Genomic DNA, 27,495 nt, shown 5'->3' on the forward strand with positions numbered 1-27,495 from the left:
GATTCAATTCAACTGCTGTTAGAATCAGTGCCACCTGGTCCTTTTTCCTTTATTGAGCGTTAGTTTAAGTTTGTTTGAAAAGATAACAAATGTAATTTGATGATGTGGCAACAAACCGGAAAAATGTGTTTTCATCATAGCTATTACCAAAGAATGCACACGATACAGAGATTTACTCTTACACCTAAGCATCACTGAACCAGGAGTAACTTGTTATAAAATTAACCGCTGTTTAGACAATTAATTCTAATTAGTAATATTAAAGGCATTCACATATTTATTTACTCATGAGGTGGAAGGGTTAGAAAGGAGTCTGTCCATGATGTATTGATCCTCCTGGTGCTATGAAAAGAATGCTAAAAAGGCTTTAAATATTTCTAAGTCTAACAATAAAACTCTTTTTCTCCATAGAAGTAATTCCTTCGTATAAACAAAATACCAGTAACAGTACCTGTACCCATAAACAGCACGGTCATTTAAGCAGTAGCTAATGTTTCCTTTCGGTTACCAGAAACTTATTTGCCCACCTTTCAAAAAGATGTTTCCGAAAAATAGAGGCACTTAAACAGATAAATACTGCTTTCCAGTTATATAATAAAATAAACATCAATTAGTCATTTTAGTGTGAGAAACTCGGTAAATTACAAAGTATTAATTTTATTTAAAGTTTTCTATAACATTAAGTTATACTAGTTCATACTTGTAACAGCAGGTTAGTAGCAGTTAGGTGATGAACTGCAATTATACTTGGTTGAGGAAATGTTACAGACAAGACAGTTTAACATTAAGTAGTTTAGTAGCAAGTATTCAACAAACCAATGAGTTAGAGACAAACTTTGCCCTCTGAGAAGCTAAATGGAAAAGCAACAATAAAGCTTACAGAACTTAGCTCGTACAATTTGCCTTGAAGGCGGTAGATTGGTTCCCTGAAATAGCAAATTGCAAAAATGAAGTTTTATTTCAGAAACATTTTCTCATGCCTTTCAACTCCAAACAATTAGCTCACAAATATCTGTTTATTATATTTACAATAAAAGGTTCAGCAAAGTCCTTTATACCAAAAGTAACCTAGTTTCAACATTTAATTTGAAATGCCAAGCTTTTTCTCCACTTCTTTAGAGAACATTCACTTAATTAAAAAATCATTCATTTTATTTGTGTATTTTTGAAGAGTCAGATAATTGGTCGATTTTCCTTTTATGGGACACTCCAAAGTGATGATGGTTGTTGTGTTTGACACATGTTCCAGCACAGCTAGATAAGAAGGAAATCTCTCCTCAGAGGAGAGAGACTAGTCTTTGAAGCCATTTCAGTGTTTAGACCTTTCAACTTTTTTCATTTCAGTCCAAACCGTATATTACATCAAAAATGCCACTGATGATGGTCAGGCTCCGGGGGACCATCTCATCCAAGAAGATAACGGATTATTTTAACTAACATCTCAAAAATAACTAGCAATTTCTTGGTGGGAGGAAGAGGTTGGATTTCTATCCCCACAATAAAGACTAAGTTTTCAAAAAAGCTAGAACTCTCATCGACAACAGCAGAATAGGAGACTTTCTGAAGTCTCAGGTTTATTACTCGAGGGTTCTAAACTCAGCGATCACACGCGAAAACCCTTGACCTTTCACTCCTCAGCATTGTTTGACCAAATTGCACATGAAAACAGCAGGAAGATGTTCAATTTGGGTAATTATTTATACAAAATTTCATTGCCTTATTTTTATGAGAATTTTTTATATCCTTTTAAAGTATGTATTAATTCCATAACATCACCTTTCTTTTAAGACTTTGCAAAACCCTCAAAGTGAGCAGAAACCCTTAAAGTTGTAGCATTTTCATTATTTTCATCTCTCATAAAAAACAGGACTGATCCCGTGAAGTACTGAGTGCCCCTGGCCCACACAAAAGCAAAGAAAGCAGCAAAGCTTAGGAGCACTTAGCATCTTGCAGAATCAATCCCATATTCTTATGTGGTAACAAGAAACAGACAAGTAATTTCATTAATGAATCTCAGTGAAAACGCTAATTATTCTGAGACCATCAAGCAGTTATTCTTTGTTTACTTTGAGAGAGGACTACGGTACATAGCCAACATCTTTGTGAATTCAACTGAAAGTTTTCAGAAGAGGTAGAGGCAAATCTGCTTTTGCTTGCTGAATTGCCCCTTCACCGCTATTAAGCTGTGAACACGTAAGAACTAGTAAAACAACTATGACAAAAGCACACACAAGCAAGTACTCACCAGTGTTTTGGATTCTGAAATTCACAAGTTTACAGTTAATGACAAAATACATTGATGTGTAACATGAAAGATTCAATGCACTAAATGGCATGGGAGGGAAAACGCTAACCAGCACTGCAAGCAGTAGCAGAGATATTAAAGGATAAATGCTAACAATGGAAGTCAGGTGGCTCTAAAAAAATTCAGTAAAACAAGGCGATGATGATGATGATGATGATGATGCATTTTACATATGTTTGAAGCAGAGAAGGTATATGGATACACTTACAACAAATAAACACAGCCAAGAAAACCAAACAGCTGGGATTAACTTGCGCATGCCATTATCCATTCTCTGTTAGGTGCCTACCTGATTTCCCACTGCACTTTTGTTAACCTGACTGCTTCTTTGTTGGGCACTAAGGAAAGCAGAGGAAAAGAGTTATACTGAAGAAACTCGAGCTAAGCCAGTTCCCGAGGGACAGATTTGAGCAGTAATAGTTACTTCTGATTCCAGCATAGAAATCTAGAGTAACAAAGAAACACAGCAAAATCATTGCATATATGTGCATATTTCAATTACTTTTTCTTACAGTAAAGGTATGTCTGCTTGTATTTGCCTGCTTAGGACAGAAGGGACACGCACAGCAGACCGCTCCTACTAATCATCTCCTTTGTAACAACATCCTACTCGGATTGGTAAAGGTTACTAAAAGAACAGAGAAATTATGGCTCATGCGGGTCACTTTGGAAACATTAGCCTCAATAAATATTCAAGAGAGACAAAAAGCAAGCCATTTCTGTTATTTAGCGCAATACAACAAAATCCTCCCCTGCTGGAGGCTCCTTAATAGCTTTGTCTTGACAGTTTGTTTTGGATATTATTCTAATATTTATATGCACTTTGAGGGTGTAAATATAACCAGTGGATGAAGCCGTCACAAAGCTGGTTCAAAAAGCTGGAATCTTTTAAGAACAGAGAATATTTGAAATTAAAACATATTTTAAATATTTTGCTCAATTCTTGAACTCTGGCAATCTTAGTTCCTGAAACAAAACACACTCCTGTCTCAAAAACATAAAAGTTGCCATTAATTCTAAAAGCATTTGCATTATGTGGTGGTTTGTAAGTGTTAGGCAACAAAATTAAAATTTTGCTGGAAAGAGGGGAAAAAAAAGTGTTCAACCAGCAGGCTTTGGCTACTTGACCACCAGAGCAGCCACTGGTGACAGGAAGTTTTGTTTGGATTAGATTATACCATTTCAGCAGGCATTGATGAACTGAACAAAGCAGCATACATATTAGATCAGCTACAAACACTCCGAAAGAGTAAGAAAGACATGCCTGGATCACAGCCTACGGGCCAGTGCTGCAACTGTTTTGTTCACAGCTGCTGTTCCAAAGAACTGCTGAAGCACCAAACTCAGCCCTGTCCCAATACTGATCCTGCCCGTCAGACCACACTCTATCAAACCAGCAGCCCACAGGCTGTCCATGAGAAGATCCACAAGGTTGTTTATTCCATGTGTCTGTTCACTGGGCTTAGCTCTCAATCATCCAGATCCTTTTGACCAAACAACAGTGCCTGCCTCTGGTGCATCATCTGAGTTGCATAAGCTTTGGTGCATAAATTGTGATTAAATAACACACACGCAGAAAAAAAAAAAAAAAAAACAGCACTAACCCCTCACCAATTTCATTCTGTTGTTTGAGAAACACACAGGAGACGGCTTTAGGAAACCTCATTGCCATTCATTTGGTTTGGTTTTGTTTGGTTTTTTATTATTTTTTATTATTTTATCACTTTAGGAAAGATAATTAGACCACTAACATCATACTAAGCAACTCAAGCCTTTTAGAAATAGCCCAGCAATTGGTCCTCTATTTACTGGTCTAAATATAAATTACTTTATGTAGATTGAAGCACGTAGCTATGTCTGAGCTACATCAATTGAAAACAAACCCAGTCCCAACATTTTGCCACTCGTTCTGCTAAATGAGACATACATTAATATTCTAAGATCTCACAGTTTCATAACTATGCAAAGTTGTCTACAAATAGGCATTCTTAATTCCTTCTCGAGTCAATTCACATCATGCTGTACCTGCCTTAGGCTCTGCAATGCTGCAAGGTAGTTTGAAATGTCCTGTGCTCTCATTCTTATGAACAAAGTTGACAGGACTTCGACTTATAAAACACTACAGTCACATGAGACAACTGGCTAGAAGACTCAGCAAAAGAAACGCAACCCTAGGGAATCTGGGGAATCTATAAGTCCTGGATGTTTAGATACTGCAGAAGCTCTTATGCTATCCAAAATTATTTCATTTTCCAGTTCTAATATAATTGCTATAACAATAATAGAATTATAGTTTAAAATGTGTATTCTCTACTGTTTACCTCATAAATAAATATATTTTACATTTTAAATTGTTCTTAGTTATCCAAGTTTTCTCCTCCAATTGAGCACAAGTCAACAAAGATACTTCCCATGAGTTTCAACCTATAGAAACAGTTGCTTAAACTTATCAGTGAACTTAAGCGAAGAGACATTTGTTATCTGCTTATATCCCACACACAGCAAGCAGCTGGGGATTTCTAGATCTCAGCTGGCAAAAGAGGAAGCAGCTTTCCCACGAAATTGAACTCAGACATTGCAACTCCTTGGAAAAGACACAGCAGTGAGGACCGTGGACTGAGCTACAGCAGTATCCATGAGGGGGATTTTTCCAGGGGAGAAACATAACTAAATAGCTCCAGATATACCTGGCATTCCGGAATCCAAGACTATAAAACACAGAAGGTTACAACATGACACAAGGAAAAGTCTTTTCACAGAAGGAGAGGCAAGCATTGGAACAGGCTGCATGGAGAGGCTGGAGAATCTCCAGTTTTAGAAGTTTTCCAGATCTGATTGGACAAAGCCCTGAGTAACCTGGTCTGAACTCTGCATTGACCCTCCTCTGAACAGGAGGTTGGACTATGTGACTTCCCAAGGTCACACCACACACCATGAATATATATGGAGTGTTTTTAGCAGACTTTTTCCTGTCAGAAAAGGATGAAGAGAAGTAAATAGCAGGCAGGTTGTTATCTTGACCTCTAGAAGGCCAGCTACCATTCCTACAACATCCTGTCATTTGTCAAGAGAACTGATAAAGATATCTAGGACCTGCAAACAACTCTACAGAAAGTTGCTCAAACCAAACACATAAAACAGTGCCTGGTTTTGCATTCTCCCCTCTCAGTTTACTGAACTCCATGTCTTAAACCTTCAAGGCATACTGCCAAAGACGTAGACCTTCCTTCACAGCGCTACCTAGAATACGCCATAGTATAACACACACTGTGGTGCCAAACTTTGTTGCCAGCACCCCACATGGATGAAATCTGCTGTGATTCCAAACACTGTTATGGCAAATATGGCATAAATATGACTGAAAGAACATTTATTCTTCAAAGAGTGAAGACATCTTTAATGTTTTTACTAGTGTCAAAATGTTGGTATGAAGTCCCTGAGGCACAAATTGCTGGAAGCTGAGAGAGAACATTCTGGAGGATATTCTCACAGCCTGTTCAATTAAGCGAGGAGAACGTCAAACCAGCCCCTGCAGGGCATTCTGCTACTATTATTCTCTACAGCCAAACAGCAAGCACACTTATAACTCGGTGACATCCACTACTCTGAGCAAAACTGTGTCGCACTGAATCACAGCTCCCAAAATATGCATTCGCAACAATGTGGAAAGACCACCAATACTATACACTTCTGTGATCCTAAAATGGATACAGTGAGGGCATCAGCTTGCCAAAGCTGCTTCCTGAGATGCATGCGATTCCAGACCAAGACATAAGCTTCCGCTTCAATGAAACCAGGGGCTTGTGAACTGGGGTGAAGAATCCCCTACAAGTGGGACAGAGTTCAATACTATGTATATTGAGAAAGCCCATGCTCTTGCATGTTTGGGACTTTGCAGCTTGCATCTTCACTGTCACACTTCAGGACTTGTGTTTTAAACTTAGTTTAAAAGAAAAAAAACTGACAATGTCTTTATAACAAAGTCCCTATATACATACTTTGCAAAGCCAATGAAGTCTTCATGGTTGGTGTTGATGTAAGAAACCTGGATATCAATCAGCAGCAGCACCTATTAGTGGAGACAGGAGAGCAAAAAAAGGTGGGTAAGGTAGAGGAGAGAGATTGTGAAAAAGGATGGGAGAAAAGAACAGAACTTTCGAGTTTTCTGGGTTATTTAATACTCCTTTCATAATTGTTCAAGCCAAAGGCAACAATATTTTCCAAATCCCACCACTTTTGTTTGTATGCTTGTTTAATAAAGCTAGACTACAGAAGAGCTCTTCCCTCTTCCTTTTTTTTTTCCTGACAGACCTCATTATTTTTTTTACCGTCTTGGCCCTTCTCCACTTTAAAAAGATCTATCATACACAGCCAGAGAGCATTCAATAATATATAACATAGATTCTAGCTCCACATTTTGCTAGTTAAGCAAAATTCTGTCTATTTGTAGCTCAAACCTTAAAAATAAAATCGGGGTACCTAAATTTTCTTTGGGTACTACACAAAGAAGTGGTAGGTAAGCTAGCCCTGTTCCAGAAGATGTACAGTCCAGGTACCAGACAGCCATTCTGGTGCACGCATCTGGCTTGAGAGATAGGCTAGTCAATGAAATAACAGAATTAATGGTTTCTGTACTTAACACTTGCCAGGCCGTCAATATCCCAGAGACAGAATTTCATTCAAACTTGATAGTCTAACTCAGCAAAGGACTTGTTAAGGTATTAGAGAAAGCTCACTCCAACCCTTGAACAGCTTCTTGAACATGCAGGAGACTGCAGTTTCCCCCCACCTCGTCAGACTTCCATTTATCAGCAGGAAGCAAGGAAGAAACCTACTGCTAACAAATGGTAGCGTTTAATCTCCTCAAAATGTACAGTTATTTCTGTACAGCTCCTCAAACACAGCATCGCTCCAAAATTCTTCACAAAATCCAGAAGATTTTAAGCGCTTTACTCAGAGCAAAAGATAGTGGGGATTTGGGTCTAGCTCTTACCTCTGAAAATATCCTCACTAATATTTTGATTTATTAACACTAACTGCTAACAACATAAATAATGATGTGAATATGTGACAATAACTATTTGACCAATTCTTGGCATTTACAGAAAGTCGGTATTTTGTACTTTGTTCTGGGAAATTGCCAGGTATGTGCACACAATGAAGAATGGAATAATAAGAAAAAGAGACTCAATTATTCTAAGTAATTTGTATCCTCTTCCAAATTTTGAAATAACTGAGTGTGCTAACTACAGTTCCCTGCAAATACAAGCCCAGTAAATACAATTTTTTCAAAAATTATTTTTAAAACTACATTCACAGCACAGATTAACGGAAAAGAAGTAGGATATGCTGCAAAGCTCCCTAGCTCGCACAGGGACAGGACTAGAGAGTCAGGAGTCCAGAACAACTTGGAAGCTCTGCCTAGCCCTTCCTCCCCAGATATTTCTGTTGTCACACTCCGCACTCTCCAGACAATAATTCCTGTTTCCATGTCCAGTGGATTTTCTCACATGTAATCTAAGCTTTGAAGTTTCCTGGATTTGGAGTGCTTAGCTGGGTGATGAATGTTCTAAAGAAGTTTCTCTGAAACTAGTTTTTTTTTTAAACTTCAAGGAAAGCAACAGTCACACCCACAAACCTGGAATGGTGCCGGTTAACAAACGCTTGAAATTCTGAGTTTATAATACGACAACCTAAAATCAACTTGATAGCAGTCCCTGCCTTTCAGAACGGCCATAGGAGGAACCTTTTCCTTGCTGATTTTAGAATCCAAAGGATAAATTACTCTATTAATTTCCAAGATTTGAGATGTTGCCCTTTAAAGCGCACAACAGCCCTCAGGTCACTTCCAGAGGTTCTACACTACGCATCTCAGCAAGCCTGTCAACATAGCCAGAGACAGACGAAGCCGAGTTGCCCAGCTCAGCCTATGTGCCGATGCTGTCGTTCAGTAACACAGAACTTCAGCAGCAATGCTTGCTGGGGCTCACACGTCCACTACGTGGCTTGTCACTCCCACAAGAGTCCCAGCACAATCGCATGTGGGCCTCACTGTAATTAGAACATGGCATTGGTATGTTAAAAAAGACTGGAAACAAAATAGAAAAAAGGCTGGGTATTACTGTGTGTGTTTGTTTAATCAATAATCAATTTCCCACCAGCAGCCGTTGTGGCACAGCTAAGAAGATGGCACACTGTGGCACAGGAACAAGATAATGCTACGTTAAGACACGAATCCTAACCTTGAAAGATCAGACAAGGATTTTCTGTAATAATTCTAGTCTACTCTGTCAAAGCTCAATGGCAGAGGAGCAAATTCTCTCCCTCTCTAAAATGTGCAGCCTGCAGGGGAAGGGAGAGGGAAGAAAAGAAAATAAAAATCTTTCACTGTCTTTCTGTACTTTGTACATAAGAACTTTACTCCTCCACACATTTCCAGAAACTGTTAGGTCTCCTATTTATTCTCACCTGATCCTTGGTCTTCTCTTCTCTTTCACGAATATAGCCGGCAACAATTCTTTCTGTTTCCTCACACAACCTTGGATACGTTGCCAACTGAAAAGAAAAATTAATAGAAATTTACATCTGCAGGGTGGCTTCAGAAGAACACAAACAGGGGAGCCTCCAGCTTTCCTCTTTGGAAGAAAGCAATTATTATAAATGCTGGGGCTTAAAGTTAGCTACACTACAAAGCAAGCTTTACTTGCTATTAGTGGACATTTTCCAGAGAAACTGGAAAGACCTAAACCCTTGGATTATTCCTGTACTTTTGCTCCATGGAACATTGAGGAAAAGACACTTTGGACATGTGAACCACAGTTTTTCAGCTTTGGGATGAGGCTTCTCCATGCCTCTGTCTTCTACTATGCCTAATTCCAGAGTGGCGCTTTAAATAATTTCTGAGTTTCTTGTTCTTTGAAGGCTCCACCTTGTGGCAACATCTTTGCATCTCAGTAACAATACTTAAAAATGTAAATTGCAAAACACAACGGTAAATTTGGCCAATAGCACTGGGGAAAAAAAAATCTGCACTATTCATTCAAATGGCATATCTTCCAAACTTTGATAAAAGTGAAAAAAAAATGGAAACTCTGCTCAAAATATTGCGGTGAATCTGCTGCTCTATGATCTTTGCCAAAAAAGAATGTCACCCTTTCCTGTTTTAAGAAATAGCTCATTTACCTGCTCATTGGTAAAAAAAACCATGCATTATTCAGAAAAATGCAGAGGATGCGACAGGATATTTCTCAGCAACTTCAGCAGAGCTGTGCTCACATCCCAGAACCGCTCCTGTATTGCTACTATTAGGGTACCCTGAACTCTGAGACGGTGGGAAAGACAGAGGGACAGAAGGCAATTGTACAAATACAAGGGAGACAAAAGTCTTCGTAGCTTTCCACTAACCTCTTGACAGCTGGAGATCAGACATTTTAGGGTTTCATATGCAGATGTTTGTGTATGAAAAAAGCACAGGAGAAGTTGTAGACCTATTACATTGCCAAGAACTCTGGTGATACCCAGTAAAGTTTAAATATAGAAAGAGCATTTTTCTTTCCTTAATAGAAGTCTGAACACATTTGAGATCTTTGCTCTAGAAAAGTTTTACTGTTTCTTCCTCTTATTAGCATTGGAAAAGAAAACTCTACAGGTTTTTTTGCTGATTTATACATCTGTGGAATTGCTGCCTACGTTCCCATTTTCAGTACCAATGAAAACATGGTTTTAAAGAGGAAACCGGGGGCAACTCTTGACTCAACAAAACCCGAATAATGAGGTGTGTATATAGATATACATATACATATTAAAAATACAGGAATCAAAAATGAATGTTTCCAGCATTACATTGCTTTGAGAGTTTTGCAGAAGTTGTAATTACAACTGTACATCAAGTGACTAGATCAGAAATCTCTTATAATAACGTAAAATGCAAGACAGGCTTTATATTATCTACTATACCATTACATTTTACTTACATTACCAGATCTATTTGCAAGATACCTTTTTGGTGCACTTCTTGACAGTGTTGATTAACTCTTGCATCACCAGATCCACACTTTTTAAACAAGGTCCTTTCAGCTTGACTATCTGTTTTTTAACTATGGCTTCAAATGCCATATCTGGAGTAAACAAACCTGTTCTGTGGACATAAAAGAATACATAAGACAGTAATAAAAACATCATGCAAGGAAGATTTTTTTACTGAATTGCTCATATCTTAATTTTCAGAGGCTTACACCTGAGTAATAACAATCCCTACACAGAACTAAATTTGCTCCTTTCTCTAAAAAACAAAGTGTCATTGTGAGTAGGAGTACAGGAGTAGAAATATGCCCTACTATTTGAAGATGACTGCGAGAACTCTAAGGTGTACTGATAAAATGCAGTAAAGCCTCTTCAGCAGTGCATGAAGGGATGAATGGCAGCTGCAGCACTCCATGCACAATCACTTGCACAGCAAACCCATAGGAATCCTATAGCTGCACTCCTCTTCACTCACACCAGGAAATGTGGTTCTGTTACTCAGAGTCCTATATGGAGAATTTCACAGTTGGTCTCTGCAAGGTATACAAACCTATGTAACACGTACGTCAGGCCTTACTTCTCTTTCAAACACCGCTTGCAAAGGTCTATCTTGGCAGATACATTACATAAAAAAGCAAACTTAAAAACAGGCCCAAAACTATCAGTTCACTACCATAAATTGCTCATCAAGACATTTCCATCGATAAGCCCAGAAAAGTTCAGGTACAGCACCACAGCTACTAGAGCCAACGATTTGAGAATTTACTATACAAGTAAGGCACAGAACATTTCCCAAAACATTAAGAACAACAAAGCTTGTAAGCAATGCTTTCAAAAGATATTACATACACACCAGTGGGTAGGAGAAGGGGGGAAAAAAGGAACAAAAAATAAAGAAAAAAAATGCCACAAAAGAAGAATCCAAGCTTTTTGTAATCAGTTCTATTGCCAAAGGAACAAAAAAAATGGGCATGCATCTGATAAAGTGTCCCTCCAAAACAGACTAGTCATTCCATAGTGAGACAATTAGGTCTTTCCAAAGCAAAAAAACAACAAATACCTCCTCTTCCCAAGCCTAATAATATACTGCAGACATAGTCACAAAGTGAAACCTCAGCCAACTCACTTCTAAATGAGTCATTCTAAGAAATAGTTAAGAATAAAGGGGAGTAAGATAGTGCACGGAGTCTGCCACAACAAAACCTGAAAGGTTTTTTCCATATCAAGACACAAGTTTTCCTTCTAAAACTTATGACTTTTCAGGTATACAGGCTGAACAGAACTGCAGACACTACTAGAAAAAACGGCACTGATTTTCTCTGTAAAATAGTTTTCCAGCATTTACAGGTAATTTAAACTTCCTTGGGAAAAATCAACTGTTTAGCCAAAAATAGCTACCTGAAATACAGAAGCGTAAAGCAGTGGAAGAAAAAAAAAAAAATCAGCTGCTGGGAGCAGTGTGTTAGTAATATAGCCTAGCAGCCAACAGCCAGCGTGTCCACAGGTTAAAAAGACCACCGCCTCTATAATATGACTGGGCTTGAAAACACAGGAGCACTTGCCTGATACCATGTATGTTCTTGATGGCATAACTTATTTCTCTCCGCAGTTCCTTCTCGTTGAATTCCATCTAGAGGAACAAGAGCATATGAGATCATATTAGAGAAGTTTTTAATAAAACAGAAAATATTACCTCTCCCAATATAACTGGGAGATGGGCAAGTTCAACTGGCAAAATATTATTTTCTAATTACGCTAAACAAAGCGTAAGTATTTTAAAACATTATAATGCTACTGCTACAGGCAGCAGGAAGGATTGTTGAAAATTATGCACCCTTCCATTCCAGATATACCAACACCTAGAACGACTCTGCGGAGTTGATAGAGAAAGCCAGAAACAGGATTTGGAAGATGCAACTCTTTTTTTTTCCTAAGTGGTGCAACTTCTGTGATTATGTTCTGTTTATCCTCCCCTTCACATTCTACTGTTGGTCAACCAAATTTAAGAGGAGAGTTGTCTCAGTTATGAAGTTATAAAGCTTCTCTTTAAGCTTGTCAAGCCACCTAGGTGGAGAGAAGTTAGTGCTGTCACAAACAAAAGGGTCATTAACCTAAGCCCAACTGGCATCTGTTCTGTGGGACTGCTAGTTGACCCACCACATTTAAACCTTGGAACCAGACACAACCCTGCCTGGTTGTTACCCAGCTTAAAGTTAGGGGATGTCAAGGTAGCAGAACATTAAAACAGGTGGAAAAGAAGCTTAGCAAAAGTGTAAAAGAATGGGGACTAGAGATACAGTAGAGTTCATGGTGAGGGGAAGCTGAGAATCAAGAGGAGAAATGTTTTCCAGAAACACCAAATTTGCTTCTGCTCCACTTCCCACTATGAAAGTGTAGGACTGAAAGCTGGCTTTGGTTTAATGCACTGAATACAGGAAGTAGAAAACACAGAAAATGGCTATTTCCCATAACTCTAATTTTAATAGGTACTAGGCACTTGAACACAACAACTTACATTTACTAACTCCAATTGGTTGCATAACCCCCCTCATCTAACAAGAAGGAAGATGCCATTTGTGATAAACAATAAAAGACCATGGAGAATAGTAAGAACTGGGACTGTAATTATATTTGAACTCCAATATTTCATAATTCTTAGCATGTCCAGTACCCAAAACTAGAAATGAAGCCAAATGTCTCAATTATAACTCCATGTAATTTCTTCCACACTTAAGACCATGTTCTTCCAATCAGGCCTTATCTTGGCCTTACAACTATCAGTATGAACATAAGAATACTGAAATAAAACACAAAGCACACCAGGAAGATGGATAAATACCTTCACTAGTTCAAAAGGAAAACGTTCATGGAAAATACGATTGATTTTGGCACCTCCTGAAAGTTCTAGTGTATCAACCTGATCTCCTGATCCTTCAATTCTTTTTTCAAAGTCCACTGAAAACTGTTGTACCATCCTAAATTTCAAAGTGGGGAAGAAAAAACAAACAAACAACCAACCATTTAAGCATGTCAACTACTAACTCTTACTTCAGTACTATGTAACTACCAGTGCATATTAAAACACATTTAGGAATTGACAAAAGTATCTGTAACAACAATTCATTCGGTCAAGCTGCCGATCTATAAAATCCATACCTACACACACACTCCTACACCCCTCCTCTCTCACAGGACATAGCTCAGCATATTATTTTTTCTTCAGAAATGTATTTTTTTAAAAAAATACTGTTTATTAAACTGTATATTTAAGTCAGCTACAAATACAGGGTAGCAGGCTACATTTGTGTTTTATCAGTGACCACAAAATTTTAAGTGCTACCATTATTTACTACATAAATTTTTAAACTTTTTTTTTTTTAGAAGAAAAAGTGATAGCATTCGTTTTAGTAACAAGCAAATGAAAGTCCTGGTGTTTAAATTAGAATACTTTCTGTATTTGAATAGAAAAGCACAACCATATTTAGATTCTGTTACAGAAATTGCAGAGCTCAACAGGGCAGACCACCACAAGCAAAAATCTCCGATCTTATGGCAAAAGGTACCATTTGCGGAGAGCTTAAACCTCCACAATGACCCTTTGGTCCTTCTAATATCTTTCAAAAAGATACAGTCCAATAGTATGGTGTGAATCAAGCCACTAAGTTGATCCAGTGCTGGAAAATTTGGAAGAGATTGCTAAGGAACTTACTTTCCCGTGCCAAAAAAGCTAGCCCAAGAAGCAGTACTAACATGTCAATGTGGCAGCTGTCACTGTCACAAGCTCCAGCTTATATGGTTGTACTTAGACCTCTGCAGCAGGAGCATTTAGAAGAACACACACGCAAACTCCTCCAGTTATGGAAGGTTCATGGATAGCTCAATTTTTTTATTATTTATTTATTTATGTACGTACAAGCATTTGGTCATAAAATTTGAAATGACAGTTTCTGCCAAAAAATAACATTGCATATCAACTGTACATAAGCCTGAGACACCGATATGGCCAGGTTAACAGAATCATAGAAAGAGTCTAAGTGTAGGGCCCCAGACTTAATTTTTTAAGAGGATTGCAGAAACTGAAGATCATTTTATGGGATGAGATGAGGCAGATTATTTTTTTTCCTTACATGCATTATGGAACTTCTTCTCAAGAATCGAAGGAAAGGGTTCTAGTTATGTTACCAAAAGAAAAAAGGCAAAGTGAGGAGAATTTTTACCACAAACTTCTCCTATAGCACCTACTTATAATGAAGGAATTAGAAAAAACTATACAGAGAAGTATCAAGTAGGATGGCTAAGGCTGAAATGGAATTCGATTCTTTTCCCTTTAGAACATGTTACAATTGTAGAGCATGAAATACCAGCAACGCCAAACAATTCACACCACTCCATCTATATGTCTCTAGCAGTCAAGTCACCAAATACATAGAGTGAAAAAAAAAAACAAACCACCTGGGTTACACTGTCATGGAAGAGTCAAAGGTGATGCCCCTCTGTTTTTGCAACCAAAACATCTGAAGTGAAGTCATGAGGTATAGGCAGTTGTCAGATGCGTGGTCAGAGAGGCAAACAGCAAAAAAGGGGTTTATACCCACCCCAATACACTATCGCTTGAATGTAAGTTCAGCTGCACTACAGCAGAACAAAAGCCATACCATGAGAGCCACCAACAATAAGTGCCTAGGAGCACAGAGCAAGCACACAGTGATATTTCTCCAGAATACTCTCTTAGCCTCAATAAATTGGTATTCGTGGATTTCATACAGCAGGAATTTTTCCTTGTACTTACTAACATTAAATGCCTTCCCCATCCCAAGAAATTGCCTAGCTGCTTTCTGAAAGCACACAAATTTTTAGTATCACCTCCTGCAGCAAAGAGCTCTATGGCTTAGATGCACGTCACATGAAGGACTGCCATCTATGATTAATTTTGATCTTGCCATCTTTGAGTTCTTTTGGATAGCCAAGTTTTTATATTGGAAAGAGAACCATTCCCTATTCTCCTTTCATACTCCTCATCTGACAGACTTCTAACACAATCTCCCTCCCTTGCTTGAGGTCATCTTTTTGGCAGGCTGAAGAATGTGTTTGTACTATCAGAGGCAGTTTCTTACCTTTGATCATTCATGTTGCTCATCTTTGTACCTTTTCCTGTTTTGCTTTCTCTATTTTTTAGGATTGCTAAAATTAATTTAGGGAAAAATCTGCTGAAATTGTAGAGTAAATAAAGTGTTCTGGAACATCAAGCACAGAATTCTTTGGTGTTTGCATTTAGAATCCTTAACCGTATCATAATCTTTAAATTTAAGCCCATTAGAAAGAAAAAAAAAAAAGGGGGCAAAACAAACATATACAAAGTGGAAAAGCAGACAAAAGACCAGACACTCACTGCAACAGGGCTTTTGTTTTTCTGGTTGGATCTTCTGGTCTGAAGTTTTTGTATGCCTCTACTTCGTGTTCTATAGAAAGCAGCTGGCTCTGGAGTTTGCTTCTGAAGGCTGGCAGGGTATCCCGAATATGATTGGTAAGTTGCTAAAAAGCAAATAGAAGTCCTTTTATACTGTTAATTAAGACGAAAGCAAGAGCCCAACCATTTCCTTCTGACTGCCAAGCATATCAGCCATGAGCTGTGCTAATTTACCAGTGATCCTTTTGATCTTTGAAGCAATGGACACAAAGAACAATACGATATCCCTTTTTGCACTCACTGAGCCCTGTTACTACATCATTGTTTAGTTACATACAAAAAAGTTATACACGTTACATACGTAATGTGAGATGACCTCTATTCACTCAGCACTGAAGCCACCACTCCCATTTTGCTGTTTTTCCTAACGATGTTTCCCAATTCCCTATATACTTGTTCAGCATGACAACTCTTTTACTTTACAGCCACAAGGCGGCGTGGAACAAGGAAGAGATTCTGAGCATCCACAGCCCATTGAGAACAGAGACGGAGGGAAGCGTAGCCATACAGAGTACCTACTTGGCATTCTCCCACCATTGGGAAAAATCACTTCCATGTGATTTCTGCTCCCTTGTACAGAGTATACTAAGGGAAGAGATTTTGCCCTCCTATTAACGATTATAGAACTTCGCCTTTTTTTAATATTTGAATTTTGTCTGAAAAAGATTCTACCACTCAGGACTGTCGGTTTTCATTTCTGAAAATATACCTAGAAGTACTGGAAAATATATTGAAGGAGAATATAAAAAGGCTTATCGGATCTGTGTTTAACTTACCTCACTTAGTTTTGCATAGGTACATTGTAATGTGTTTGGACAGCACTATCCATGTCTTACCTGTGCCATAAATTTCTCATGCATTGTACCCATTCCTTGATTAAAACAAAGTGGACTCCTTGCACTATGCTGCAAACCCTCTTCCCAACCCCAGTCAGACAAGCTATAAATTAAGAATGTCATATACCAAGATATGTAAACTCAAAATAGAAGTTGTTCAGCTCACCAACAGGCACAAAATCAAAAGCTGCCGTTTCCCTGGAGCACCACCTTGTGGATGCGGAGAAATTGAAATATTACCTGAAACCACAAAGACTAGTACATCCCTAATATCTTACGGGTGAAACTTATCTTCCCATATATAATATTCTACACGCAGTAATAGCAACAGAAGACCAACAGTTCATACTGAAATAGGTAGATTTATGAAACAGTTGACAAAAGAGTTAATAGTACATAAAATAATGTAAATCAGGAAGATAAGACAGTCCAAAGGTGTATACAGCCCATGCTTCAGTCTCAAAACTAAGACATGTGGATTAAACTTTCAGGATATAAAGAGAGGCAAAACATCCTAAACGCAGCCAAAATTGCAGGACACAAGCAATTTCTTGCATCCTGCTGAACACTTTAGTTCTGAGGCACAAATAAAGGGCATTAGCATTCCTGTTGAGCCAGTCCAGAGCATGACATAACCTGGCTGTCAAATTACAGCTCCAAAGTCACCGTAGCAAGAAATTATGCAGGCCAGCCACTTAGTTTCCTACCTTAATCAATAACTTTTCTGCTGTTTCCAGCTGTTGTCCAAAATGGACAAAGCTAGGCTGACCTGGTCTTTGTCTATTCCAGACCAAAGGCTGCAATTTGACAGTGAACTGGAAAAAACACTATCAAGTTTAACTTGTAGGAATGCCAAGACCACTGGTCAGCTGATAAACTAAATTAAAAAAAAATAAATCATAGCATCACCAGTAATTTTAGAGAGGTAGGCACGACTTGATCTTTTCCTCTTCAAACTTGCTGAGGCACATCATCATTAGGGTCACATGTTATTCAGGCTAAGGGACGGTGCTACGAAAAGAGTAATACCCAAAGACACAAAACGATGAAGGGAATTATATACTCCTCCAGGTCTCCTGTAGGCAGTGTCTTCACTGGGACAGTAAGCTGTTGGATTTCTCCTCCAGGTAACTGGGAAATAAACCTTTATTTCATGCTAAAGGAAGCTGTGATCTGATGTGGTTTAGCATGGACTCATAGAAATAAAACAAAGGTTTGGGCAAAAATAAAGGTCATGTGAACAAAGTGTTCCGATTACGATATTTGTCATCTATATCATTAGTATACAGTACACTGTTCTATTAAAAACTATAATAAAGTGTAGATTTTGGAGGTTAAAGCATAGACATCACAGACATACAGTGAAACCTCAGGATACACAATTTCTAAATGTGTCATTTGGGTTTTTTCCCCTCTTAATTTCTAAATTTGAGTTCTAAAAATCCTTTTAAACTAGAAGAAGTTGTGGCTGCCCCATCCCGGAAGCGTTCAAGACCAGGCTGGATAGGGCTTTGAGCAGCCTGGTCTAGTGGGAAGTGTCCCTGCCCAGGGCAGGGGGTTGGAACTAGATGATCTTTAAGGTCCCTTCTAACCTGAACCATTCTATGAATTAAGGAATAGGAGGGTGTCTCCCAGGAAGGGAGACAAATCTTACTTTTTATGTTCATATTCTGTATTCAAGAGAACAGGGGAGCGCAGAACTGACAGTAAAAATCAAAAACTACATCTCACAGTAAGTTTTCATATGCTGCATGTAATATACAGCTTCGTTTACTACATTGTGAAAATTAGAAGGGTTAAAAGCAGGAAAGAATAAGTGAGGTTTGCAGGACAACACTCATTTCAATAAATATTTTATATCAGTCCTATCATTATAAAAGCTGCCTTTCACCACAAAGGCTTCAGGTTTTACCTGGTTTAGAACTTTTTGGAGATATGGTGTTCCCATCCGATCAGCCATGTGCCTATATGCTGGGTGGGAAAGAAAGAATTTCCTTTCTGCTAGAAGAGCTGCCTTTATGTCCTTCTTCCCATCAATGTCTTTCTGGCTTCTGTTTACAACACCAATATAACCTAAAACAAAACACAAAACTGATTGCTATATCAGTGCAGCTATTGCCTGAACTACTGAATTCATATTAAATAGAAGTAGACTGCCTCAGTTCAAACAAACTTTCCAATTTAGGCATTTCAGATATTGTTTACAAGTACTGTAATGACCTTAACAGTGTCTAAATTGTTCATCCTGTTTATGTATAACAGATATACTTCCTTTTAAATCACTGATTCAAATACAGAATTATCTGAAACTTTGGTGTACCCCAAAGAAACCACTTCAAAAATAAACAAACAAAAAAAATCAAAACAAAATCAAAATACACACAAGTCAACATAGATAAATGATATATTAGCAAAATACACAAAAATTTCTTCTCTTTTGCTGGACCAATATGCTCCATGGGAAGAGATGGTGGTCTCACTAGTAAGTTATAACAAGAATCAGAATTCTTGATGCTGTTAACAGCTTGAACAACTGTGGCAGTAGCTGCCAGAACAACCCCATGGAAAATTTCTGGAAGGGGTCAAAACTTGGTTTACAGTGAGATTACCAAAGCTCTGGTGCTTGCTTCTGTCATGTGCAAAGAAAAAAAGGTTCCTTTGCTACAAGCGGCAGCAACCCGGCACAGAAGAGAAAATTGGCTAACAACTTGTGCTGGTGTTTCTTGCTTCCTCTGGAATATGCAGTGTATTTTCCAGGTCCAGAAAAATAAATTATTTTACTTGCAGGATGTTCTTAGCACAGCCACCTTTTTATGTTTGCTGAATAGATAACGATAAAAGCTAGGAACTCATCAAGTCCAGCATAACCTCTGATGCACCTCCATGACTCCCAAACACCACCCTTACCCAAACCACCATCTGGATTGCAAAGAATATAGGCAACTGAACATCCTCTGAACATTCTCACCTCTACGAAGAGGGAGCAGTTTGTTTTCTAGAATTTCTCTTGCATCTGTTCCTTCATCCATCAGATCCAATTTTGTGATCACACCAATGGTCCTAAGGCCTTACCGGGGTGGAGGCAGGAGTAAAAAGATAGCGAAGAATTATTTATATTCAGGAAGAACAATTAAATCTTACAATTATATCACAACAGATATGTGACGTTCTCCAAGCTTGTATCACACAATACCAGCTACACCTGCAAGTTATGGTATGTCTGGAAAAGAAGGGATCATCATTGCCAGTGCTGAAACATGTTCCTCAAATCTCTTTAACAAGATTCAGCATTCCTATGACATGACTGTAAAAAGTTTATGACGCAAGTATTCAGAAATCCCATTGGCGCCACAGTCTGTTTTGCTAGGTACTACAAAAATTTCTAAATAGGCATTGCCCCACTTGCTTATCAGAGATAGTGACAAAGTTTTAAAAATACATTTACAGCATCATTACCTGAACGATACTGAGCTAACAAACAGTTATTGTGATGTTGAAGCCTACGTGAGAATGTATATATAAACATCAATATTATATATTATAAACTATATTTCACACAAGAGTTGGTCAATTACTTCCAATTACATTATTACACTTGAGAACAAAAAGCGGTTATGTTCAATCATGCTCACCTTGAGGGTCCACTTCTTTAGCTAACTTCAGTGCATCTGAGTTAGCCAGATCAGTGTTAGCTGGAGTCACAGCCAGTATCAGACAGTTTTCTCGAGAGATGAACTGCATTATCATGTCTCTGATCTGTTGCTCAATATCTGGAGGCTGATCCCCTACTGGCACTTTAGTGATTCCCGGCAAATCAATAAGAGTCAGGCTTAATACTAGATGGAAAACACAGGATCATAAAACTGGTTAGTGCGCCAGACATGTCTAAAGAGTAGACCTCTTTAGAGGTCTATACATAAAGCCATACATATATGGCTGCAGACAAATTTTAGTCACATAAACCCCTACATAATTACCTTTATAGGTATATAAATATTGCCAATGGTTCAAACAAAATGCCTGACAATCTGAAAAGTACAATTGTTTCCCTGCTGGTCTTTCATCTCTGGATTTATTAGTATTATTTAATATTTTAAACATTGCAACTGGCATAGGAGAATGATACTTATACTGAAAATCCTTGAAGGCTCTTAGCCAAGTGAATGTGGCCTTCTGAGCTTTTTCCACCAACCGGAGCACCAACAACAGCATCTTTCAAATCAACGAAAACCAGGCTTTTTTCTTTTCTTTTTTTTAATACAGTTCTTTTCTGATTATGCTTTCAACAGTGTCTCTAATTACAAAATTCCCAAAAAGTCAATAGCTAGCCTAACTTATATAGCAAAACCATTAAGAGGTTTTGGGGGTATGTTGTTCTTTTGGGTTTGTTTATCCTTTAGACGAATGAGAAAAATGCCATTCCTAGAAACACTAGAAATATATTGGGGTCTGGCTAACACAGACAACAGTTGCTGAACTAAAAGACTGATCCTAATAAACCAAAGTAAGAGCATTATGTAGGAAAATTTCACTTTCTCCTAGAGTCAGCATGTTCAACAAACAAGATTTGAGGCAGGGTGTTTAGTTAAGCTCCTCTCCAGTTGGCTGTGCCACATCTGTAGAGCAGAGAAGGGCTCGGGGGCATATGTTCAGAGCCAAGGCTGCTCATGGTATATCACAGAGAGGTTTATCATCTCTTTAATTACCCCTCCTCTTATTTTAATCTTTCTTTCCTTTGATTCGCAATGAAGGCATGAGATGAGGTGGCTAGAAAAATAAAGTGCTTCAACCACTTTTCTCCTGTATCCAAGACAGATTCAATGCAAAACATTTTCTCTAGATTGCCTTCATTAAATTGGGCAGATGGCAACCAGAGAACTAGCTTTCATCTATACTGGGGGTCTACAATCTACAACAGAAAGCCGCTTCCAACACCATTATTGTCTAAACATATATTTAGGGACAGCAAACAATAAACATCCAATAGGGCAAGGAGACTTTCTAGATGACTCATCAAGAAATCCATCTGGAGGGAGGCAAAAAGAAGTTCTTGCCACTAAGTTTCCCATGTCCGATTATTTGTCTTTACTAGTAAGCTACTAACTAATGGTTTATGCACTGGGGGAGAGATTGGTTTCATCCTGATGCAGTGAGAATATTTTTAAATCACAAGAATATTAAATGGGACTGAGAGTGTGTGTTCTGCCCAGCTCTAGTGGCAACAGCTCTCCACCAAAGAATGGTTTCATAACAATGGAGAAGTTGAGGATTCTTCCAGATATATATCCACTTTGGGTTCAACTTAATCTCAGAAGATTTTTCATCCCAGAAGACTTCCAATTGAGCGGTGAGAACACATACAAGAGGAGACAGCCAAACAGACAGAGCTAAAAAAATACATTACACAACAGAGATACAAAGTAGAATGATTTTACCTACCATGTGGAGAGTATATTCTTAAATTAATAGGAATTGAAGAAATGCCTTTGTTCATTCCTGTTATTCTATCTGTTTCTACTTCAATTTCCTGACGAACTTCATCAAAATCAGTAAATTTCCTCCCTTTGCAGTGTAGAAATTCAGCATACTCTGTGTGAAAAATATCAATAGCAACTCTGTATGTCACAGGCTTATAGACTCGGACACCCACTTTCAAGCCCCTAGTATTCTTCAGATGTGTAAGCACAAAAGCACATCATCATGGATATCGGGAAAGCATTATATATAAGCACATGCTACAGATGAAAACCAGCTTAGTTAAAAAGTTAGTTAAAAAGTCGAGTTGACTGCTTTTATCTTTAGCATGTCATCTTCTGGAACAACCTGAAAGACTCAAATAGAAAATGTTTAGATTAATAGAATAAGGAACAGATTGTGAATTAGCTTCTGAGTTTTCATCTGATTACACTTGCCTGTAAAACATCACTAAATTAAAGTAATTCAGGTTCTGTATCATGAAAGATTATTAGCATTTGTTTTCAAAATCTAACAGGCCACGTTACACATGATTTTAACAAAGAGGTTTTGTACATTTTTACAAGTTCATCATGAAAATAACATGACTTAAAAACACTGTAATGTTTTTAAACACAACTCCTCACTTCCTAAAGACTTTGTGTAGTCTAAATCCAAACCATGCTTAAGAAGTTTGTAAAAGCTTTTGTAGATACAGCTGTGATTTTGCCGAAGTGGGAGAACAACACAATGAATTCCTAAGTCTTCAATATCATACAACTTGCTCTCTTCCCTTAAAAAAGCATCAACCAGGAATCAGGGATAGATACAGTCTAATTTGTTAGACTCGAACTTGACACTAGGCCCCTGTTTTGACTCTTGAATCCAAATACTGATACTTATTATTGTATCCTTCCGAATTTCCTGCCCTAGAGGTACTTAACCAAAACTACACTTCAGGATTTTAAAACTGGAGTTTCTTCCTTCAAATAGGGCAAAACTGAACACAAAAGTTTCTCTCACATAGCAAGGCTGTAATCAGAAATAATGACACAAATGGTAATCACAGATATATGCTCACATCCCATCCCCACAAGGTCTAAGCAGTAGGACTGGAAAGAGGTTGGACCGAGTTATGTATATTCATTTCATCCCACAATCAAGGCCTGATCTCAAAGTTCCGTTTAGGTGTTTCTTCCCTAGAAAACATTTCTTGGTAAAAAGCCCTCAAACATCAGGGCAAAGAGCTTGCTTGGTACTCAAAGAAAGAACAGCAGCTCAGGAGACCTGATCTGGGAATACAGATTAATGGAGGCCCCCACGTATCAATACTGAAGTCTGTTTCTGAAAAGTCACTTTATTATTATTGTTGACAGAGCTGTTTAAAAAAAAAAAAAGTTAAAACCACACATGAAATCATAACAACAGTTAAAGGAAACTAAAGCCAAAAAAGGAGTGGAGGGGAAAAACAACAAACACCGACCTTTCTGCACTACAATACCATAATCCCTCCAGACTCAAAGCGCAAGGGACAAGGAAACCCACCCTTGTTAAGACAAAAATAATACATCTCTTATTTTAAAAATAAGGGACGACCTAACAAAAACTTCCGTCTATTTTTGACAATTTAAGAATTCCAGAATATCTTCTATTCCTTTTTAGTTCTAGCAGCAAAATGACAACGAACGGGGTTTTTGTATGCTTCATTGTCAACTGTTTAATAAAACGAACAACGAGTACTCAAATATTCCAAAGTGAAAGATAATATGGTGCACAAAAAAATATCTCAGTTGCTCTAGCACATTTGAGAATTCACATTTGTAAAATCTGTCATCTCAAAGTTGAAAAATAGCTACCTACTGAAAAAAAAGAGCTGACAAGTGGTTCTTATTTTGTCCCAGTTCTTCATGCACTGCTCCTGGCATAAAACAAAACGTGTTCTTAGTTACTTTCTTTTTTTTCACTGGTTCATCAGATTTTCTCAGAAAAATATTTCAAAATTCAATAATTAATACTTGGTGCCTAGTTGTAATCAGTTTTTCCTCTTTGTCCCACTTAACAGTCAGTAACAGAAAGAGTCCCTATCTGAAATGGCTTCAAGGTAATTAAAATAAAAACGTTTACTGCTTTTTAGCGTGTTAATATTTATCAATAGCTCATTCCTCCCAGTGACATCTGTGGTCCCACTAGTTCGGAAGGAATAGACTTTACAACAGTTCATAACCTGTGGTGCCGCGCACAGCCTACAGAATAAAAATTCAAATGAACAAACAGCGCTTTGTTTTGCTCCTTCCAGCCCTTAGCCTGTCCTTGGCGGTGATGCCTTCAGCGAGACTGGCTAAGCACATACTTTAATGCAATCTTCAGTTTTCAGCTTTCATACACAAAGGAATACTAGGAAAACGCTTTATTTACATTTTTGTGTGAAAGAACATGAAGCCAGACAACAAAAAGTGATCCTGCCTAACGCCTAGTTTTCAGACATGTATTTTCTGTATAAAACTGAAGTTACATTATGAGAAAGAACAAGTTGATAAAAAATTTAAGCATTGTCTTCGTATGCAGAATACTTTTTTTTTTCCCCAGACTCATTCAAAGCACCTCGGAGAACACAATGAAAAAGCTACCATAGGATAGTTGTCTTTAGAGCATCCAACCGCAAGCATCATGATAAGTGATTATTTCTCTCTTAAATTTTGATCAAATTAGACAAATCATACAAACAAGCGTTATGGGATAACATTTTTGAAAATGCTCCTTGTTTTTCCTGTGAGTTATTTCTCCCTATGCTTTTATGATTTAATCTAGCACAATGTTCTGTTGTTATTAACAATAAATAGCCATTGTTATTTTCATACCATTTAAATTACATACGCACTTGAGACCTTTCATAAGCTAAAGAGAGCCAAGTTAGGTGCACCATGTGCTGAGACATGGAACAGCCCTTAGAAATACATGAGATAATTTAAAAACCCTTACTGAATCCAAGATAAAAGACACCTACCACACCTTTATTTACAAGCATGCTACCCTGTAATAAAAAAAGTAATTAGACTTATATGATGGGGTTTTTTTTCCACTTGATGAATTTGTGTTGGCTGCTATTCATCTCAAGTACCTTTCAGATCGTTAGTTAATAACTAATTACAGATTCCTTTTTCCTATAAGTGAACTTTGATTTTTCTGTCACTTTTCTTCAGTATCTCTTTGAAGATGGGCAAATACAGAGCCATTGTCCAGGCTTTCAATGAGGGGATATCATCTTTCCTGATGTCACTGAGCATCAGCTTGGGATGAAGGACGCAAAACCTTCCAGGCAAAACCACTTGAAAAACCAAGTATTCGTGGGTATGATTCATTAGTCCCACCATGAGCTGAAGCCCCTACCCCATAGCACGCTGATGGGAGAACTGGCTAAGCCCTCAAACCCATGCTGCCAGACCTCAGCAGTCACTGCTGATCAGCTCGGGTTATTCCAGACACACACACAGACAGCAGCAAGGAAGCTTTGCAGTTGCAAAGAAAGATTTGCAGTCTCTGCAACCTTACACTAACAGCTTCAGTTTAGGTTTCAGACCAGCAGCACTATCCCTCTTCCTCCATTTGGGTGATGAGTCTTTCCCTGTCTCAGAAAGGGGTCACCAGTCACTACAACCTCTTCCCCACGGTGATGTCACATTTTGACTTTTGGGCTATGCACCTCCCAAATCTTTACTAGTGTCTACAGCATCCCTGCTTATCACATGAATGAGTTGTTGTCAGAGGGTGGGATGCAGAAAATGGCAGCCACTGTCTTCCTTTCCTCTCTGCAAAGTGCCCAGTCCCTCCCCTACTACTGGCACTGGAGCACCTTTATAGTTTTTGTCTTTGAAGACCTCCAGATGCTTTCCTGCTGATGAAGTCTGGTTATTTCAGCTAACATGAATGATCTCCCAATCTAAGTTATTTTTATATTTTTTTTCATTTTCTGTAAGAGGATTGTTTTTGCCACCAGATGGCAATAAAAGATGGGTGTGCTTGAGGAGTAGCCTCACAACAAAAGATAGTTGCATTAAAACTCAGCAACTTCAATAAAGGAAAGCACCTGCAAGACTTCAGAAAAAAAAAAATAATCAGAATGTCCTTTGAACCTTATGGTGATTTACTTTACTTTTTTTTTTCCCACCCCCCCTCTCTCCTCTAGCCAGTGCAGTAATTTACACATTTACAATTTCACTTGAAATGCAGCTAGGCAGTCCCAAAAGAGACTCAAAGTAGGATAGTCAAGAACAAGTCAGAGTCCTTCAGAGTACTGTAAATTATTTTTATCATCCATATTTTGACTTATTCTATGCTACTAGGTATTCTCACATTATCAGATTTGGAGGAAACTAGTCACAACTACTAAAGACTGTCTTGTTAGTTGCAATATAAAGACCTTTGTCTTTACCTCCAAGATTTCAGCAGAGTGCAGTATCTTCATGGATGTGGAAGTGCAAATGATGTAAAGCCATTTAGGAACTGTACTGTTCCCAGCAAAAAACATTAGGGGTTAAGGGAGGTCAACAGGTCACTACAAAATAGTTTTGTACTAATTACACAAATTTTTTTAAAAAAGAGAAAGTAAACAAAATTCTAAAAAAATACTCCACATCTCATGAGATAAATTTCTTAATTGTTTTGTGTTACCTCTTGCATACTTGAATTTTTAAAGCACATAAAGAGACCAGCTCTTTACCCAGCTGTGTCAGACCTTTCAGATGTTGGAGGGCCCCTGATAACTCCTCGTTATCAAATCCTGCTGCACCCTTCCTGACACATCCAACTCTAATAACGAGCGGTCAAAGTTTCTTCTTGCTTGGGTGTGCACAAATGCCTCAGCTGCCAATCTTCATCCCTTAGTGCAATGACTCAAAGTTAAATGAAGCTTTAACCTCTTCCTTCAATCAAATTCACATTCCAAACAGACTCTCAGCCAGTTCCCAAATGTTGCTAAAATATCTTGCAGTCATCTCTGCATGTCTACATGTACGTACATAAAACGTGTCCCCTCCCTCCCAAGGAATACTCTGAGTTTAAGAACAGTTACTTTTAAAAGAGTCAGGAAAGATCCTAGGACTAGAGATCAGTTAAGCTTGCTACAGCAGCAAGAAGTCCTCTTGATTACTTTCTATAACATTTTAGATAATTATGGACTTGATAAAAATCAGTCCAGCATCTGCTTCCTGTAAAAGAACATTGTGCTTCTCTAAGCAGTTTTCTTTATTTTCTTTTTTTTTAGAATTAGTCCAGAAAGATAAAGGTGGCTTAAAAGATAAAGTTATTTGGAATTTCACCACCAAAAAAAACAACTATGGAACAAAGTTTAAAGAAAGTAACAAAATAATTAAAGCCTGCAGTTTCAAAGGTTTTGGCATCTAATCCCAAACAAG

The 27,495-nt window shown here is 38.0% G+C and overlaps 1 protein-coding gene across 9 annotated transcripts in view; it reads right to left on the reverse strand.

Moving 5' to 3' along the window:
- The window catches only part of DNM3 (dynamin 3), a 181,477-nt gene that overhangs the window by 134,579 nt on the left and 19,403 nt on the right, over positions 1 to 27,495 (reverse strand). For 5 of the 9 annotated variants that reach the window (XR_010072176.1, XM_063343207.1, XM_063343204.1 and 2 more), the window contains exons 3-14: positions 22,070 to 22,219; positions 20,263 to 20,466; positions 19,599 to 19,697; positions 18,543 to 18,703; positions 15,717 to 15,859; positions 13,167 to 13,302; positions 11,890 to 11,957; positions 10,304 to 10,442; positions 8,774 to 8,860; positions 6,304 to 6,374; positions 2,595 to 2,643; positions 897 to 926 (exon numbers count right to left, since the gene is read on the reverse strand). Coding sequence is in view for 8 of the 9 variants with exons in the window: in XM_063343207.1 (XP_063199277.1) it covers positions 897 to 926; positions 2,595 to 2,643; positions 6,304 to 6,374; positions 8,774 to 8,860; positions 10,304 to 10,442; positions 11,890 to 11,957; positions 13,167 to 13,302; positions 15,717 to 15,859; positions 18,543 to 18,703; positions 19,599 to 19,697; positions 20,263 to 20,466; positions 22,070 to 22,219 (1,337 nt within the window). In the remaining variant the exon portion in view is untranslated. The remainder of the gene's footprint in view (positions 1 to 896; positions 927 to 2,594; positions 2,644 to 6,303; positions 6,375 to 8,773; positions 8,861 to 10,303; positions 10,443 to 11,889; positions 11,958 to 13,166; positions 13,303 to 15,716; positions 15,860 to 18,542; positions 18,704 to 19,598; positions 19,698 to 20,262; positions 20,467 to 22,069; positions 22,220 to 27,495) is intronic. The other 4 variants (XM_063343211.1, XM_063343210.1, XM_063343212.1 and 1 more) reach the window with 1 other exon arrangement.

The sequence above is a fragment of the Chroicocephalus ridibundus genome, chromosome 8 (assembly GCF_963924245.1).
Source record: "Chroicocephalus ridibundus chromosome 8, bChrRid1.1, whole genome shotgun sequence".
In the NCBI taxonomy this organism is placed as follows: domain Eukaryota; kingdom Metazoa; phylum Chordata; class Aves; order Charadriiformes; family Laridae; genus Chroicocephalus; species Chroicocephalus ridibundus.